This window comes from Triturus cristatus, chromosome 7, assembly GCF_964204655.1.
Source record: "Triturus cristatus chromosome 7, aTriCri1.1, whole genome shotgun sequence".
In the NCBI taxonomy this organism is placed as follows: Eukaryota; Metazoa; Chordata; class Amphibia; order Caudata; family Salamandridae; genus Triturus; species Triturus cristatus.
Genome location: NC_140590.1, coordinates 740,834,360 through 740,854,208, shown reverse-complemented (window position 1 = coordinate 740,854,208; position 19,849 = coordinate 740,834,360). Strand labels below are relative to the sequence as shown.

General features: G+C 43.9%; 1 protein-coding gene across 3 annotated transcripts in view; it reads right to left on the bottom strand.

The window, feature by feature from the left end:
- USP36 (ubiquitin specific peptidase 36) overlaps positions 1-19,849 on the bottom strand; it is a 698,649-nt gene that overhangs the window by 403,564 nt on the left and 275,236 nt on the right. For all 3 annotated transcript variants that reach the window (XM_085617464.1, XM_085617466.1, XM_085617465.1), the window contains one exon: positions 1,639-1,779. In XM_085617464.1, coding sequence (XP_085473590.1) covers positions 1,639-1,779 — 141 coding nt within the window. The remainder of the gene's footprint in view (positions 1-1,638; positions 1,780-19,849) is intronic.

Below are 19,849 nucleotides of genomic sequence, written 5' to 3'. Positions count from 1 at the left end.
AATCATCCCCAGCTCCCAAGATCAAAGAGAATAATGCTCCGTTGAGAAGTCAAGGGAACCAACAGGGTATGTGGGAGTGAGTGAATACCACAATATGTTAAAAAAACAAAACGCCCAAATAGCAGATAGCACAAATAAATTTCTTCTCAACACAATGCACCTGCACAAGTTCAGAAAAGGGGTCATAGACATGTATGATTTAATGAAATGGGAAAACTCCACCATGACATTCCAAAAGCTTGTCCATTAGAAAACTGTGAAAACAGAACAGGTTTTTCACCTTTGAGATTTAAATGTTAGAATGGGCACATTGGAGCCAAAAACGCCCACACTGGAGCTCAGGCTGTCTATTCTGTAGAGTGACAAGAATAGGGGTAAATTAATTGTTCAAGTGTTGTTCATCAAGAACGTTAAATGACTTACGGAAGTATGCAGTGGACTCTGCCGTATGACTAATGAGTAAAGTTGATATCCTTAAAAATAATCTAGGACATGCAGCCAACATAAGAGTTTGGATTCTGGTAGAAGAAGCAAAGACCAACATCTGGGAAGAGGTGGAAGCATCTCTCAATGTACGGGTGAACCTGGACAAAAGCAATCCTGTATCAGATTAGCTTCTTTTGAATGTGGAGCCTCGTGAGGATCGAGGGGTGGTACTGATCAAGCTGAAGGGAGATTTCCAGAGGGAGTAGCATGAAATAGCTAAACTGTTAGTGAACAGTAAATTGAAGAAGGCTGTGTTTAGGTATTCACACACTAATGGGTATGCCAAGCGAACAAGTCACACAACAAGGTTTGAAGGAGGACGGATAAACCTGAAACGCAACATTGTAGCTTTACTTCCCATACCAACCCACTTGCCTCATGCTGATGCCCATTGTAGGTAGGGGACACTAGGTTTTGAAAGTATGTAACCCAGTATAAGGTGTTTTAAATAACACTCACCACATGATGCAAAGTTGCATTGTTTAAATGCTTAGGTAATCTAGCATTTCTATATATGTTTTTTGTAAAATATGAGGTTGCATTATATGCTTGCTTTGTGCTTTCATTAAGTGAAGCTGGATGTACAATTGATAATCGTTACTTCTTGTTCCTTACACTAAGCCCAATCAGACTCATTTCCGCAGGTAGTGGTACAGCAAGTGGAATTTAGAACATAGTCTGTTTTAAGATAATTCAGTTTTAGTTGATGGTAGATCATGCAGGCATAAATAGTCTTGGGTGAAAGGGAAATGGCCGATATAATTTGGAACAGAAAATTTCAAATACAGATGGGTATCATCAACATATCAATGGTCAAATATTCCAGAGTTTATGAGAATGTCCCGGAGTAATTCAATGTACAGAACAAAACAAGGATGGGTCAGAACTGACCTTTGTAGGGACATGCAAGTCTTTTCCTGGGCAGCATATTTTGTGTGTACTGCTTACCACTGGTGAACTAATGACAACTAGAATATGACTATCTTGAACTTCAAATGAAGACATTACATCGGGTATGCCACCGGAAAGGATTCTGGAAGGATCCCTGCACTGTTGCTTCCTCCCCCCCACATACAAACCCACGAACCGTAACATCATCTGCAATGACAACCCACTGTATAATACTTCAATACAGACTGATTAACTCATTACCTTAACATAACAGTAGTAATGCCCTGCATGGCAGCTGTATCCTGAATGCACTAACACAGCATACAATCCATACATCACAGGGTCCCCATTAGTCTGAGACATGTAGGGGCGGATATTCAGGAACTCCGGGTAACCCACATCCTGCAAGATATTCAGGGGAGAGAGATGTGATTAACAAAAACGCAGTATTAGAGAAAACATTAGCCAAGAAATACAATAATGAATTCAGCCTGGAAGAGGCTCATATTCTAAATAGTAAAAGTCACAATAGTGCAAATTAGTTTCTTTCCAGGTGCCCGACTGTCACCACTCAAAATGTCTATACATCAAAAAGCAGAATGGTAGAGTGGCTAAAGGATCACTGTTGCTGTACAGTGTATGCAGCTTGCATGCACTGTAAGAACTACAACATATCTGGAAGCTGTAACTGTCGTTAAGTGACAGGTGACCAGCATTGCTCAAATATTGGTAAATTCTCAACTTTTAACAATTTTCTACAAGGAGATTATCAGGTTTGGGGGAGCAGTAGGGGACAGAAGCCCAGGAGTTTTAATCATGATTTGGTTAGTAACTCCAACCTGAATTGGACGTTATTCCAAACTCAGAAAGTATCTGTAATTTGAGACTAGAGGCCAAACCTAATCATAAGTAAGACAGCAGGCCAACAATACTGGTCAAGGAAAAATCCTCTGGATTGTGTATGGAGCAAGGAATAAATTACAATATAAAGAGCTTGTTTGTCATGAACTATTTCTCGGTCTGTTCTACTAAGCATGGAAAGAAATAAACCTTTGTAAAGGCAACACACCGTTTTCTTTAAAAAAGTTAATATATATTTTGTGTAATGTTTTGTGAGATTGTATAAGGTAAGGGTTCACTGGATTCTCTCTTAGCCGCTTTGGGCAAGAAAAGTGCACATTGTTGAATGTGTGAAAAGCAACTGGAAGTATTTTTTGGGAACTGCACAAACATTGTAGAGTACAGAACTACTAATTATGCTGTGATGGACAGACCCACTTGTGAATATGGGCATTCAGAAACAGGGTAGTGTGCCCGAAACATGATCAGTACAGGCAGTCGGTCACATACATGCACACTTCTGACTGCCCAGCCCACCACCTTTTCACACCAGACTTTCTGCATGCACTGCTACTTACCCCACATATTACATTATTCATAACAACTTCTATGACCCCATTGATATCACTGTAAAAATTGCAATACAATTATCAATGAGAAAACTGTGCATGGCAGGGTTGCGACTTGTAGATACCTTAGGGCAAGAGTTATACCAGAGAGAACTATATACTTCATTTAGGGTGCTCATCACTACCAGTTTCGCCTATGTCATGATTACCGCCTTGAGCCAGTCCTGCGTTTTCGCCAGCATCTTTTTTGATTTTATACTTAAATTTGGGATTCAGACTACTCTAAGTATTGGCCCCCAAGACCTATTAATCTAGCTGCTGTTGGATAACAATTCCCGCTTATATGTGTACGAGACTGGTCATGGTTAAAGGTGACTTAAAATGTGTAAGGCATTCCATCAATCCTGATTATTTGAACATACTAAAGGTCATATATTGTTTTCAACCTGAGCAGTAATTCAAGCCTGCCTTAATCTTGATTTCTTATTTTTATATTGCTTGCATAAACGTCTGTCTGTTTCAGCGGGCTGGGGAAGGAGTGAACAGCAGAGGGAGACCAAGAAACATCTATCAAGCTTAATGCCCGATATTTAAATGATCTCTTGCATGCATACCTATGTTGATTAGCATAGGGTTAAGGATCTGCAGTGTAAGAAGACAGCCCAGCATTTCGAGATATCGGGATTTGCTAAATTCCCGCAATATACTATACCAATGCCCCAAAACAAACATTTCTAAACTCTTCCCTCTGACTCTTCCCCTCAAAAAACCCTTTTTACTCATCCAAAAGCCTCCTCCTACTGCTATGACCTAATTTTTTTTTTACAAAAATCCTTCACTCTTCTATCCCTTCACTACCCTTTTCAATCAAAATAACAGACTAACGTTCATTTCTCAAATCCCATATTCCACTATACTGATTCACTACTAATCCTTATGGGTTCCAGAGTAGCTTGCTACTCGCCAATAAAGCACTTCAAAACCCCATCAAGGGGTAGCAAGCGCTATATAAATACAAACCTCTTTCCCTCTTCTATCCCGCAACCTACCCTTCTCTACCCGAATAACTTTAGAACATATCCACCACTCAAATTACTTCATATTTCACTATACTAATTTTCAACACTAATCCTTTGGGGGTTCCGGAGCAGCGTTCTACACACCAGAAAAGCGCTTCAACACCCATCAGGGGTAACAGGTGCTACATGAATGCAAACCTTTCTTCCCTTTTTATCCGCTATCCTTCTAACTCCAAATAACTGACTAATATCCTCCACTCAAATTACTTTCATATTTCACCATACTAATTCAGCACTAATCCTTTATGGGTTTCCGGGGGTAGCGTGCTTCAACACCCCATCAGGGGTAACAAGCGCTATATAAATACAAACTTTTTTTCTCTTCTATCCTTCTGAATCCAAATAACCGACTAACCTATCCACCACATAAAATGTACTTGCATGTTTCACTATACTAATTCAACACTAATCCTCTATGGGTCCCGGAGTGGCATGCTACTTGCCGAAAAAAAGCTTCCGACGCCTCGTCAGGGGTAGTAAGCACTATATAAATGCAATTACAATACAATACAATAACTGGTGAATTTTTGCAGTTTTGTACGTTTAAAATGTTACAATTTTACTGAATTTGTCACCAGACTACAATATTACTTTAACCTTTACATATACACACACATATATAAAGTAAAGCTTACTTCTATTCATAGTTCTGCATTATAGGCATTTTCATTTAAGCCAAGCACTAGAAAGGTTCCTTGCTTCCTGCGTGGACCTTGGAGCACTTCTTTATGTAGGTACAATCAATTTTAAGTGTCCATAGGGTGTTGATGTCCATTTGATTTCTTGGTGAGGTACACCATATGATAGCCTATCAGAGGTTCAATTTAATTTTGCTAGAGAATATCAATCCTGCACTGCAGTATTATATGTGCAGAATAGCAAAACAAATTATGAAAAGAAAAAGCAAATGTGGGCTGATTGGCTACATTGTAAAGAGAAAAAAAGAGTGCTGTCCTTTTAAGAATGTAAGAGGTTACTCAACCCACAGTGCACATTCCGGACAATTGCCTCAGAGAGCCAGTTCTTTTGTTACAGGAATTTATTTATTTATTCTCTCTCTATGTATATGTATATGTATATGTATATGTATATATATATATATATATATATATATATATATATATATATATATATATATATATATATATATATAGAATGGCAAGCTGTTATTCACTTTTGAATGCTCAACAATAGTAGTTAAGAATGCAGGTGAGTGGTGTATGACTTAATTGAATATGCCTACAATACAGAACTAGGACTACAATTCAGTTACCTATTCTTCTGCAACTTCACTGATTGTCAAACACTAGAATAAAATAGCCTTGTTTCCCGGCTCCAAATTCGGCAGCTTCGACTATTGTTCATGGCAAATACTGCAATGTAGACCGGTGAATGGGTTTGCAAGGAAAACCCATTACTTTAGAAAGCATCATACACCCCCCCCCCCCCCCCCCACCCATCTCCAGGCAGAGTACAATGTATAATCAGAGGAAATATTTTTTCCGCACTTCCCCCAAAAATCTTTGACCACTAGTACTTTGAAATACAATAAATGGGGACTGTAAGCCGTGATGGCTGCCAGATTAAATTTACTAATGAAAACAAGTTTAGATTGAACCAAACGTAACAAATGAGGGAGAATCAGGTCTTTTTGGCAAGCTCTTTGGTTGTACTCTTTCAGCTGACACCAACTACAGACTTTTTTCAACATTAGGGCAAACATATCCGTTTTGAGGAGAGTTTTGACTCCTTCATATTCTCCATACAAGCTGGTGGTAGATTTAGGTGACCATATTGTCATACCTTAGGAGCCATGCAGCCACATTCAATGATGCAGGAGTACGATTTGATCCTAAAGTCTCACTGGCAGGTCTAGTCTGTATGGGAAGCCTCTTGTATGGTTTTATGGCTATTTGTAGTAAGTCTAAGTACCATCACTGTCTTGACTAATCTGGAGCGATCTGTATCACTTTCAGTGGGAATCTGAAATTTTAATATCACCGTTTGGTATTAATGGGAATCGGTGAAAAAATTTGCAGAGTAATTGTCTTGACCATTCGATCAATAGGGCGTTGCATAGAGACCCCTGTACTGGTATTCTGGATGCAAACTCTCTGCAGTTTTTGTTTTCTACTGTTGCAAAGAGGTCTAGCAAAGGCACTTCCCACTCTTCGAAAATCTATTTTAGAACCTAGTTCCCCAATATCCATTCATGAGACTCTTCGAAGTATCTGCTGAGAAACTCTGCTTGAACTTTCATTATTCATGGTATGTGAGCTGCTGTCAAGTTAAGATTTTTAGATCGGCCCAATTCCATTTGAACTGAGCTGGTAACAACAGATGTCTCGACCTAGTGCTTCCTTGTCTGTTTAAGTAATGCCTGGTGGTGGTGTTGTCTGTCTATATCTGAAAGGTCGATGATACATTTAAAGATGGGAGGAAGGCTTTGAGAGATAGATGTAAAACTCTGAGCTTGAGGTAATTTATGTGGTACGATTTTTCTGTTTCTGAGCGCTGTCCTTGAACTGTTACATCTTGTTGGTTAGCAATTTACCATTTGCAAATATACTACGGCTTCCACCCCAGAGTGGGTAGCAGAGGAGGGGTGTTAAGTTGTCACTGCATTGTGCCAGATTATTGTCTTTATCTAGAAGATGGAGATTTTGCTTTGGATTTTCTCGGTTTAGAGGATCTGCTTTGGTGTGGTTATACTGTTGAGGATACTGTTGTTGCTGCTGATGATTTAAAGGCCAGAAAGGGATTTGAACCCTATGCTGATAGAAACGATGTTCCCTGGTTCTGATCTGTATTCGAAAGCATGTCGTCCTTTCCTCAAGGCCAACCTCTTATAATGTTTCTGCCTCATGTTTCCTCTTTAATATTTCTACCCCTATGTGCTGGCCAAACAGATTTTGCAGAAAATGACAGGTTCATAATCTTTAGAAGAGCTTCTGGTTTAAGAGTTTTTAGATGTAGCCATGAAGATCTTATGGTTATGCAATGACAATATACGGCTGCAGCCAAAGTCTTTCAAATCAACAGCAGTACTTATTAATTGGTTGCCAACCAATTCATTTTCTTGAAACTTTTCAGGATAATCCTGTTGATGGCACTTTGGCAAGTCATCAATAAAGGAGCGCATTCCTTAGCACATTTTTGCTGCTAACAACTAAGGGGCATAGCACTTGCATTTTTAAGGCGTGAGGCAGCTGCACTTACTTTCTCATTTGGGAGGAGCTGTTGTCTCTCGAGTGGATGCATGTCTTTCACTCACAGAGGTTACTATAAACAGAGTCTGGCTTGCATTCGGATAAAAAAAAAAAAAAAAAAAAAAAGACAGGGTCATTTAGAGTTGGTTTAAATTATTTTGCAGCCTTGGAGTTACTGCTTTAATTTTCGCAGGTGCTGGAGCATGGCTTGCCGCGAAGCAAGATGGCCGCAACTTAGAAAAGCTCAGTCAAGTTGATACCGGGAATCCCCTATAAACCGTGTCATTAGCCGTAGTGGAGACTATAAACCGCATAGGTGAGGGCCTACTGGTACCCTGCGGCCAGTGACCCCAAGAAAGACTATATGTGGCCTGACCCAAACGAGTGGCGGATACTGCGAGTGAGGGCCCAAAAAGCCCTGGACTCCAGCAGCGGAGCCCAGTGACGTACGTCGGAGGGTGAGCCTGGAATCGCTGGAACCGAAGAGCGGCCTGGATAGCTAACAAATCAAGACTGCGCCTGGCGTGCGGTGTGCACTGCTGACGTTAATAATATTGGGCCCCGAATAAAGTCTACACAGACCTGCTCTGGACTGGTGGGCTGGCCTCGGTGGGACAGGCGCGGGCAGACCCAATAGCTCAGGGCCTAGGAAGGAGGAAGACAAGCCGACCCCTGGGGTGGGGATCGGACCCGGTCACAGCTGAGGTGGGCTCGGCCAGAGGAGGCGTCACACTGATGGGAGATAGCAGCCTTTAGTCACGGAGCGCAGTGTGGGCGCTGGATCCAACAGGGAGAGAGGCAGAGGAGCAAGATACCGAGAGCCACGATTAGGGGGGGAGTGGGGGGTGCAGGTGACTCCTGCGCAGGAGTTGAAGCAGGAAGACTCACATCCGCACAAACAGTGAAAGGTTCCACACTACCATGGGAGGAACACCAAGTGATGGTTGGCGAAGAGAGGTATCCCCATAAGACACCAGGAAACCCAACATTCTGACCAGGCAATGGGCTGCTTGACTTGTACCTGGACTACAGGACATAATGTTGACACTACAAGATACAAGAATGGACATTGCTTGGAAGATTGACACGGACTACAGTAGTCTCGTTGATCAGGGCAGACCTGAGAAATCTAGGCACCCAGGTGAAGGAAGTAGAAGAAGAGGTCAGAAATTCTCTAGTGGACAACCGAAGACACTCCAGAAAAAAGTGCAGGACCTTATTGCTACAACCAGATCACTAGTGGCTAAGCTATAAGACCAAGAAGGCTGCTCTTGTGGCAACAACGTCCGCATCATTGGAGTTACGGAAAGGGCAGAGGGACCAGCTGTGGATCTATATGTAGAGGATCTCATATTGAATTCGCTCCAACCAAGGGACTGTCCAAATACTTCAGTGGGAAGGGCTCATAGAATCCCAGGCACCAGACCAAGGGTCCCACCGTGGCCCATCATTGCCCGAATTGTCAACTACTGTGACAGAGATGTAATCCTACAGGCCTCTCGAAGCGCCCCACCACTCAAAGTAGACAACGCAGTCATCACCTTCTTTCTGGATTTTACCATAAAGGTGCAGCAAGCAAGACGGGCTTTCCTTGAAGTGAAAAAAGCTCTGCGGGCAAAAGAGATAAAATAACCCATGCTTTTCCAGTCAACGCTCCATGTAACTACAGAAGGCAAGGTGTGGAGGTTTCTCTACCCCAGAAGAAGCCTGGCAATGGCTTGATGGATGGCGAACAGTGGAAAGCTGGTGACACACATATAGAGGTAACAGTCGGGAAGCGAATCATGCGATGACTGAATCAGTAGACACTGGCTGTGAGTCCTCTCAACACAGCAGCTCTCCAACCAACCCGGATGACTGATGTAGGAGGATGGAACATTGTTCAGCAAGACAAGCCGCTAGATAACTCTTGGACAACCAAAGAATCAGAGTGCAGTGCCAGAGAGCTAAACCTCAGACAAACTTTGGATATGAAGATAAGACTACAAATTCCATTTCCAGTTTCTCTTAATGTACCAAATCTCATGTAGCACTAAGAGGATCGTATCTCTGAAAGCTAAATAATGAGGTTAGTAGTCCTAGAAGTGGTGATTGGGGATTGCAAACAAGTGGACTATTATATGGTTTAAGTCTGCCCAATGTTCGAGAGTTCAGTTATTGGGGGACAAGCGCTCCGCTAAAGGGGGAGCGGGGTGGGGGGGGGGGAGAGGGAGGTTGTGCCCACCATGCTGGGTAGCGAGGAGGGGGAAGTGTTATGGTTTGCGTTTTGAAGTTTGCATGCTTATTTCTCAGTGCAGCAGATGTTTAGACTTGACACACAGAGGGAGACGGGAGATTGGTAACACTCAACGCAAAACTAATCCACTAATAGGAGCTCCGCTAGACAAAACTGATATACTCACAAACCCCTGACGCACACCCTCTGACACCACCCACTATACCCAACAACGCAGGACGAGACCTGATATTTATGACCTGGAATGTCAATGGACTAGAGAATAAAATCAAGCGAGCGATGGTGATGCAATACACTCAACGACATACCCCAGACAAAGTCCTGTTGCAAGAAACACATTTTATGGGCAACACACGTAAAGCCCTACACAGATTTGAATACAAACTTGTAGCACATGCCGGGTTCACCACTGTGTCTCAGGGAGTGAGAATACTAGTCAGAGCAGCGCTACCTGTTGTGCCCCGCGAGACATGGCAAGATCGACTAGGTAGATATGTGGCTCTCATTGGGGTATGGGAGGATCGGGTCCTCAACCTACGCTCAGTATATGTACCACCCAGGATGCATTCGGACACCTAGCAGGAACTAAGTATATTGCTCCTAGAACTCCCATATGGAGTGTTGATACTGGGCGGAGATCTGAATGCAGGAATGGATCCCTCCAGAGACAGACTATCAAGTACAGGGAGAGACATAGGAAGATGTTTGTAGAAGCCCTCGGGCTGGTGGATCTCTGGCGTGAACACAATCCCCTATCTAAACAATACGCCTTCTTGGCACCGCATGGGGGATATTTCCGATTGGACTATATACTGACACACTCCGTCGTTGCAGGTAGTTTCCAGGGGGCAATTGTGAGAAAGTGGCTCTGTATATACTGTTCCTTAATAGGTACAGGGTGTACAGAGTCCACAGCCCTCCAGGGTTTGACAGAGGTTAAAGTTAGATATAACCTTACTCTCTAAAGTGGTAGCTTGGTTGAGCAGTAAGGCAGTATCAGAGGACAGTGTAAAGCATCTGTTGTACACACTCAGTCAGCAAATGGTCTCACACTCAATAACTGAACTCTAGGCCAATGGTTTATATATAAAAAATATGTGCTTGTTTTATTTTAGAACCAACACTTGGATTTAAAATATACTTTCTCAGAATGAGATTTGTCATATAAATACTTTTGCAATATGCAATTGACTTTTGTAAACAGTTACAAGTGGTTGCAATAGGCAACTCTATTTTAAAACAACGATGCATTGAGGTCAATGGAAAATTCAAGTTATTTGCAACAGATTACTTTTTAGATTACTTTTGGAATTCCAGAACTGGATCCTAGATTCAGTCCTGGGTCAGTACTCAGAATCAAGTGATGAAAGTCGACTTAATTACTGTAATGATTATTAAACAATATTTAGCTATTTTAAAAGTTGACACTTAGAAAATATTTCAAAGAAAACAGTCAATGATTTCCTATGGAAGAAAATTCAAGTTGCAGGTACAGTATGTTCTCGTTACTTTTGTAATCCTGTACTGGGTGCCTAGACTCAGTACAGGGACCTTTATCCAAAACAGGTAAGTAATTACGTTTTCAGATATTATACGATTTTTTAAGAATATTTAAAGATTGCAGAAATCGACACTTAGAAGAAATTTCACATAAAAACAGTCAATGATTTCCTACGGAAGAAAATTGGGTTAAGAGTAAGTACAGTTGTGAGTATTTTTCAAAGTCAGTGCTGGGCACCAAGATCCAGCACTGGGAGCTCACCTAAGAGCAGGTGAGTAATTTCGTTTTCGTTACTCAGCTGATTTTTGGTGAATATTTTAAGATTTGAAAAGTCCACACTTAGAAGAAATTTCAGGAAAAAGCCAGTCCCCCAGAGTCAGGTAGGTACAGTTGGTTCACCCTCAGCGACTCTGGGGTGGCCGGGTGCAGAGAGAGTTAGGCCCAATGTTATCCTATGAGGGATAGGGGGGCCTTGGTTGGTGGCCGCTGACTGGCAAGCCACACGGCTGTGGGAGCTGGGCTCCTGGTCACTTACTCAGGGCAAGTGGGGAAGTAGGTAGGTGTAGAGTTTTCACTGCCAGGGCCACTCGGCGGCTGGGTGCAGAGTACTTTTGAGCCTTCGGGCGCTCAATTGATTTCAATGGGAAATCTCCGGTTTAGAAAAAGACTGCAAGCTCGGGGACGAGGACTCTTCAGGTGCCACCACCACTTCGAGAGGTAAGTTGGGTAGTTGGAGGATAGGTAGGTACCCCGGGATTGGGCACAGGGGGCCGCGGGGCGCCGCGTGCAGGGGTGCCTTTTGGTGTCAGGAAATCTTACCCTCTGTTGATCGCGGTAGGGGGGCACCTTATTCTGAGGCTGCAGGCGTCTTCAGGAGTGTCGAGGGAGGTCCTTGGGTGCCGGACTCGGGGTCACAGTCGCCGTGGGGTCGTCCTCGGGGTCTTTGTTCACTCCGGCACTGGCCAGGCTTGGCTGGTGCAGAGTGTGCTGGATTTGCGGTTCCGGGCTGCTGCCAGGGATTAAAGGTAGGTTTTGAGTAGAGGCTCCACTCATGGGAGTCCCAGGGGCTTAGAGCCAAAAGGGTAGCCAGGTCCTCCGGGGTTGGTGAGGTTGCTGACCACAAGAGATGCTGGGTTGGAGCAGGAGCAGGTTCGAAGGTCGACAGGCCGGTAGGGCTGGGACCAAAGCAGTTGGTGTCTTCCTCTTTTTAGCAGCTGCAGGGCAGGTCTTCTTTCTTCTTGCTCTTTGTAGTTTTGAATCTGGAATCTCGGGAAAGAAGGTTCAGGGTGCCCCTAAATACTAGATTTAGGGGCGTTACAGGTAGGTGGAGGGCAGGGACCAATGGGTCCCTGTCCTGGGGTGGGTACACCCCCTATCCTGCCTCTCTCCTGTGGGAGGGGGGCAGTAGCCTAGTCCTGATAGGGTAGGGCTCCCCATCTTCGAGATGGCGAGAGGCTGGATATGTGCTTCACCTCGCCTGCCCCACCTGAGGGGTGGGGTTGGCAGGCTGGCACATACCCTGTCCTTATTTGGGGTTTCCGGCCAAAGCTTCCCGCCAGAGTGGGGGGTTGCAGTGGCCTGGGGAAGCTCAAAGAGGCAGCATGCCTTTGAAGCTTCCCCCTGCCCATCCTGGGGGAGGAGATTTAGCACCTCGCCCAGGATGTGCATTGTTGCAGGCGAAGGAGAGCAGGGGCTCTCCTACCCAGGGGTCCAGAAACATGTCTGCTGGGTGGCAGCCTAGGCAGCCTCAGAGCAGACGTGGATTGTAGGTCAGGTTTAAGGGGGTCCCTCTAAGATGCCCTCTGGGATGCTGGGTACATTAAATCCCACACTGGCATCAGTGTGGGTTTAATGTGCTGAGAAGTTTGATACCAAACTTCTCAGTCTTTAGTGTTGCCATTATGGTGCTGTGGAGCTCGTGTTTGACGAGCTCTCAGCACCATGTACTCTTAAATGGCAGCACTGCACTTACAGTGCTCAGGAATGGACCTGGACACTGTAGGGGCACAGGGCTCCTGCTCCTGTGCCCACACCATTGGCAAAAGGCACCCAGCTAGAGGGGTGGCTGATGTACGCCATGGCAGTTTAGGTGATGGGCATGGCACACAGGGATGTGTGTCATGTCGACTTTGTTTTTGTCTTGCACCCAAACACTCAGCCTGCAAAGGCAGTGTGTGTGTGTGTGTGTGTGTAAGGGTACAGGGCCTCTAAGGGTGGCACAAGGAGTGCTGCAGCCCTTAGAGGCCTTCCCTGGTCACAAGGCCCTGGGTACCTAGGGTACCATTTACCAGGGGCTGACATGTGGCCAGGGTTTGCCAATTTGGGTTTGGTTTGTTTTAGGGAAGGAACATAGGCCCTGGGCACCTGATTGGCAGGAGTCCAGGGCACACTCAGTCAAAGTACATTCAGCAATTCAGCAAAAAGTGGGGGCATACCATGCAAGAAAGATTGCACTTTCTCACAGCAATGCATAGGACGAGGGGTACATCGGACAACTCACTGGTCAAGGTACGAATGTTATGACCTGTTGGAAAGAATACTCTACCACCCCGCATAGACCCATGGCTACTTACGGACAAAAAGATACAGGACAACGTTTGAGAAGGGACAGAACACTATTTTCAGGACAACCTCTGGACAGTAGATTCACCATGTGTACTGTGGGAAGCTTTCAAAACAGTATGAAGATGGCACGTACAGGCCCAAGCAGGGGGACAGAAGAAAGAGCAGAAGCTTAAATACGAAGCACTTGAAATGGAATTTACTTGGCTAGAGGCTGCTACCGGTGGATCCAGAAAATCTAACACAGAGACTAGACATTTAATTCGCCTTACGCAGCAAGAGATGTGACATTTTACAGAGGGGAAGGCCAGGGAACTTTCTAGAGAGTCCCAGTGGAGACTGTATGAAATAGGTGACAAAGCCACCAAGTTAATGGCGTGGCTGGAGAACAGAGCCAAGGTGAGAAACTGGGTACTAGAGATCAGAACACCAGACGTTAAATCCTGTGGGACGGGTGAGAGTATAGCAGCTGCATTTGTAAGATATTATGAGCAGCTATATCAATTCTCCCAGACTTGAACTAAAACAGACTGTATAGAATTCCTAAAAGACACAAACCTCCCCACAATATCACAGGAGGACCGAGAAGACCTAGATAAAGACGTCACCACAGAAGAGATATGCAGTGCGATCAGGGCTTTGCAATCAGGCAAGATAGCCGTACCCAATCTACCGGAGGACCAAAAACTATCCACCGTAGTGGTTATCCCAAAACACGGCAAATCGCCGGAGGACTGTTCCTCATACCAGCCAATCCCACGATTAAAAACTGAAGCAAAGGTATTAAACCAAGGTCCTATCAATCAGACTTACTAAAGTAATACCCACCCTAAATCACCCTGACCGAACTGGATTCATGCCAATTCAGAGCACCAGATTGAACCTGCAGTGCCTCTACGGAGTCCTGCATTCAACTTGGTGTGAGCCGAAAGAGAGCAGTATTGCTGTCTGTAGACACCCGTATGGAAATGGACAGACTAGAATGGCAATCTCTCTTTATGGTAATGGAGCGCTTCAGCCCCAAATTCTGTGCCTGGGTATAGCTGCTGTATGCAGATCCCATGGCCAGAGTGAGGGTGACGGTGTGGTATCAAGGTGAGTGGCTTTACACAAGGGCCCGAGGTAGGGATGACCGCTCTCGCCCATGCTTTTCGTTATTGTACTGGAGCCCTTAGCGGAATGGGTCAGAAGGGATCCACTAATAAGAGGTATATCAGTTGGGGGTGAATGGGAGGAAATAAATCTCACTATACGCCGATGACATAATCCTATATGTCACAAAGACCTGAACTACGATTCATTGTATACTCCATATATTGCAGCTGTTCGGCAGCTACTCCGGCTATCAGATAAACTGGGATAAATCTCTCGCATTCATATTGGCAGGGGATACGCCGACTATGCCAATCAGTGGGAACGCAATAACTATTAGGGATCAATTTAAATATTTGGGTATTGTGATATCACAAACTGAAACTGAATTCCTAGACGACAATCTGTTCTCCCAGCTACATAGACTGCGGAAGGCTGTAATACACTGGAGAACGCTGCCACTCTCACTAATGGGAAAAGCAGCCGTCTTAAAAAATATGGCTCTACCACGTCTACTATACGGCCTTCAGAACACCCCATATAGGATACCGGTGGAGCTTTTTTGAAAGGTAGATTGAGGTGAGGCAATTACTGTGAGACGGAGGGAACTCCAGGACCGTGCTTCACAAACTACAATGGGGAGTGTATGAGGGGAGTCTGGCTGTCCTTGATATCTGAAAATACTACTGGGCCGCACAACTGGTCATGTTCAATTACTGGGTCTTTGTGGGGAGGGAGGAGCCAGCATACAGAGTAGACCACCAATTGATGTGACTGAAAGGATATCTGGAACGCACTGTGTAGTAGAGAAATAACAGACCACCGAAACACACACAAACAACGTACGAATCTGGAGAGAGGCGACTAAATTCCTTAGCTGGGAAGGCAAACTAAAGAAGCGTACACCCCTATGGAACAGCGACCTCCTGAGAGAGGTACGCAGACTACGGGCCTTCTGTATGTGGGCACTACTGGGTATTGAATACCTAGGGGATGTTTGGAAGGGACAAAAGATGGTAGACTTTCAGAATACGCAGACGGACTATTAAATGCCGAACAGTTCCGATAAAAATGCATATCACACTGGGCAACCGAATAGATGCCTTTGGAAGACAGAGTACTCTCCAATAACCGAGAGGGCCACCTTCTTCATATATAAAATTATCATGAGTAACACCCTTGACTCACTGGGGGCCCTGAGAGAGGAATGGGAAGTAGGGATTCTGGAGGACAATGACTGGGAGGAAGCCATACAGAGCCCTAGAGAAGTAGCCATGAGAGAACGATTCCGCCTCATACCAATCCTATATAGATCCTACACAACTAGGACGAGACTACACCGAATAGGTAGATGCGACTAACAAATGTATGAGAGGATGTGGGGAAGAAGGTACCTTTTTCCATATGCTGTGGAGCTGCCCAGTGCTACAGAGATACTGGAACAAGGTCACATAGGTGATGACTGCAGTGTTGGGGCACTTAGTCACACTAAATGCCCGATGGCCCATACTATGTGTTACAGGGAAACCCAATGGCCGAAGTACACAAAGTTGTGGTTACTGCTAGCAGCTGTAATAGCAAAAATGAATATAGCTAGGGCCTGGGGGGCAACACAACCCCCCCAAAGTCACAGACTGGGAGAAAGATCTTGAGACAGTGGTCTATCAAAGCCAGGGATGCCCTAGGAAGCAGGGCAAAGTCTGGGATAGGTGGGTGGAATATAAAGGGACTTGAAAAGATGAAACAAGGTACAAGATGTAAGATGTGAGGAACAGACAGTAGAGCGTGAGCCATCTAGATCTTTTTTCCCCTCTGAATTAGAGGCAGGAGGAGTTGGTTTCTGTAGAAGGTAGGTAAGTGTAATAAAACACACTGGGAGCCGAGAGAAGTTATCCTTGGATTTATTCACAGAAAGTGGTAGGTGTGTACAAGATGGTAATGCCTTCCTAACAGCCAATCCACTCTATATATTTATTCCCACAACCCTTGAACAACAGCCACCACCACGAGCACAGCCCCTTGAGATGGCAAGCATCTTCTGAAATAGGCCTGAGCACGACAAGGTTGTCATGCTCATGTCTATCTTGCACATAGCATACATAACTAGAAGAGAAAAAAATGTAAACAGGGTGTGCGAGAGTAACAGGAGTCACACTTGCATATGTAACACCCCCTCCCTCTTAACATATATATTTTTTACGACATAATATAATCCTGACCTTGCACCCCTAGGGACAACCTCAGATGCAACATCGGCCATATGAACAATAGCTTTGGACATACAACCACACTCTTGTTCTTCCACATTCAAAAATACGTTGTCTGCTTGCTTATCAGGGTACATCCTAAACCCTTTGAACAAAGACACTCTGTTAAGCTTTCAAACACCACCTCTATCCACTCGCATTGCATTTCTGAAATCTTCAATGACTTGCACAGGGTCTGACCAAACAGCACAACCCTTACCATCCACCCACCTTTCTTGAAGCTAACAACATCACCTACCATCACCACCTGCTCACTAAGTATTCCACATATTCTTCTTAAGTTCTGTCTCATTTTAGACTTGTAGGCTGCCATCCTACGTCGAATTCCTTTTAAGTCAATTTCGGCAAGCAATTTCATCTGCTATAACTGGTCTATTCTTCAGCTACCATGGTACCAACCCAGTACCAGGTTTACGTCCCCGTAATAACTCAAAAGGACTCACTGAAGTCACAGCGTTAGGAGAAGTCCTATATGACAATAACAGATTGCAACACATTTTTCCAATTCAACCCACTTTTCACTGACAACTGAATAACCTCTTTAAGCACACAGCTGAACCTTTCTACGTGACCATTCGCTTCAGGAAGAAACACAGAAAATGCGTTTATGTTTCACCCCACACTTCTCCAAAAATGTGCACATATACTTACTGATAAACTGGGGCCCATTGGCCGTAACAACTTCTTGGGGAATGCCCTTTCTACAAAAAACGTTTGTTGGTAGCTGGCTCTGTATATACTATACTAAAATGAGGTACTGTGTGCACAGAATCTAGTGGACCCCCAAAGGTAGGCAGAGGTAACAGTAGATAACACCTTACTCTCCATTTGTGGTAGTGTGGGCAAGCAGTAAGGCTTTATCAGAGGGTAGTGTTAAGCATTTGTTGTACACACCCAGGCAAAAAATTAAGTCACACACTCAAAGAATGAACTCAGACCAATTTGTTAGTAGCAAAAATGTTTAGTTATTTTATTTCTACAACCAAGCAGAGGCTGGTGCAGGTAAATGAAATAATACTTTGCAAAATCTTATTCAGTGATTTTTAGTTGATTGCAGGTTCAAATGCAGTTGGTTGATTTACAGGTAAGTCAACAGTTCAAAATTACTTTTCAGTTACTTTACAGATTACTGTGCACATTACTATTTAGATTACCTTTTAAGTTACTTTTGCTAATCAGTGGGAGATGCCTAGATATCACAGTGAGACATTTCCTAGACAAAAAGGTAAGTATTTCAGTGTTTACACATAAGCAGTTTTTCATTGTTTCATACAAGTGATGGAGCAAGGTTTCGTATAAAAGAGACTTGCTCGTATGCATTCCTCTTGAATAACATAATAATGTACCCAACTTGTTCGTAAATACTAATATTGCATTACATTCATTATATTGTATCCAGGGGATGCTTGCCTATGTGTATTACTAACCAGTAACCAGAGTGTCACTAAAAATGGCCGCCAAAACGCGGGAAAGTCTCTACGCATGCATCTACTGCATCTACGTAGTATGACGTCTTCTTTCGCTTGGTGGGAAAACTTTGCAGCTGCGCAATAGCTTTAAACATGGTCGCTTGAAACTCACATGTTAATGCGCATGTTATGCCGCAACTATACCCTGCAGGTTTTACTAAATTGCTAATGCTAAAGATATATTCAAGTAAATGGGATTAGAGTAGGAATAAGTGGTATACAGTGAATTCATTTATTTTCGTATTCTAACATGTTTTTCTTTGACTTTACAATTAGTTCATATTTGGGCCTTGGAGGGTGACTGAGATTCATACCCACCTACTGGATGCTCATGCGCACTGAAAACCCGCTCTGAACTCTGATGGCACAATTGAACCACAGCCAAGGACGTGCTCACAAGAAACACATGGGAAGCTTAACTCTTGAACCAGCAAGAGGAAATATAAAATACAATGTTGCCTAAAGTATTGATCCACATGTGAAATGCGGGTGGGAATAAAGCTTGGGAAAGAAAACTTAAGGGGCAGGAAATTAGACAAAGGCCCGGCCCAATCAGAATTAGGGGTTTTCACAATATTGAAACATTTGGGGGTGGAACATACACAAGAATAGTATAACAAGAGGTAGTTTAGATTAGACACACTGACTAACCCAGAGATGCTGCTGCACATGAGAGATGCAGATGCCATGCTGAGATGCTCTCTGTGAGCTGATTGAAGAAACAAACACCTTGGGGAAATTCGCGGAAGGCAGAACCGAGGAGGCACATCCAGGAAGGGGTTTCCGAACGAGCCCTAGCCGGAGAGAGTAGTACCAGAGAGGGGTGTGACGCTGGCGTTGCACTAGAAGAGGTTACCTAACCTGTCCTGAACCTTTGGCTCCCTGTTGTCCAGGTCCTCACATCATTCTAGGTAAATACAATTCTGTGTGGTAATGACCTTGTGCTGCTCTCTATTTCTACCTCATCAGGTACTGACATCACAAAATTATTAACTGTGAATTGATTTAAGCGAAGTGTACTTTCTTTCCTGATGGAGAAATTTGGTGTATTAACATGTATTTTGACTTAACTCACAAATTATTTTGATCAGATAAATCTTAAGAAAATCCTTTGAGTCTGTGGTCTTTTGAAATGAAGGTTGTTATTTCTTACCTATTCTAATCAGATCTATCGACTAGAGAAAACTTCCCAAACGAGACAGGGTTGGTAAGAGTTGGTGAGATACATTTTCACACAGGTACATCTAAATTGATCCCAGTGGATATTTGCTAGCTCATTGTATGAATGTATATGGGCCTGAGTGAGTATTGTGGTGTGTATGTAACCCGAGCTGGTAAATGCCACTGAATCATAAGCCAACTCCACACTTCAAAGAATCTTCGAGGAAAAGCAGTCAATGCAACCCTATGGGAAGAAGGAAAATACTACTTATGTATCTGTAACGTATCATGCATCTGTTCTTGGCATGTAGAGCTGTAGATTTGTATACTTTGCATAGATTGCCATCTGGTGTTGGGCTCGGATGTTTGCAGTTTGTTTTGTTCGAAGTCTTTGTAGTCACGAGGTAGGTGACTCCTCCTTACGATAATAGAGCGCATGGGCATCGACTCCATCCCCAGATTGTTTTCACCATAAAGGGTGATGATG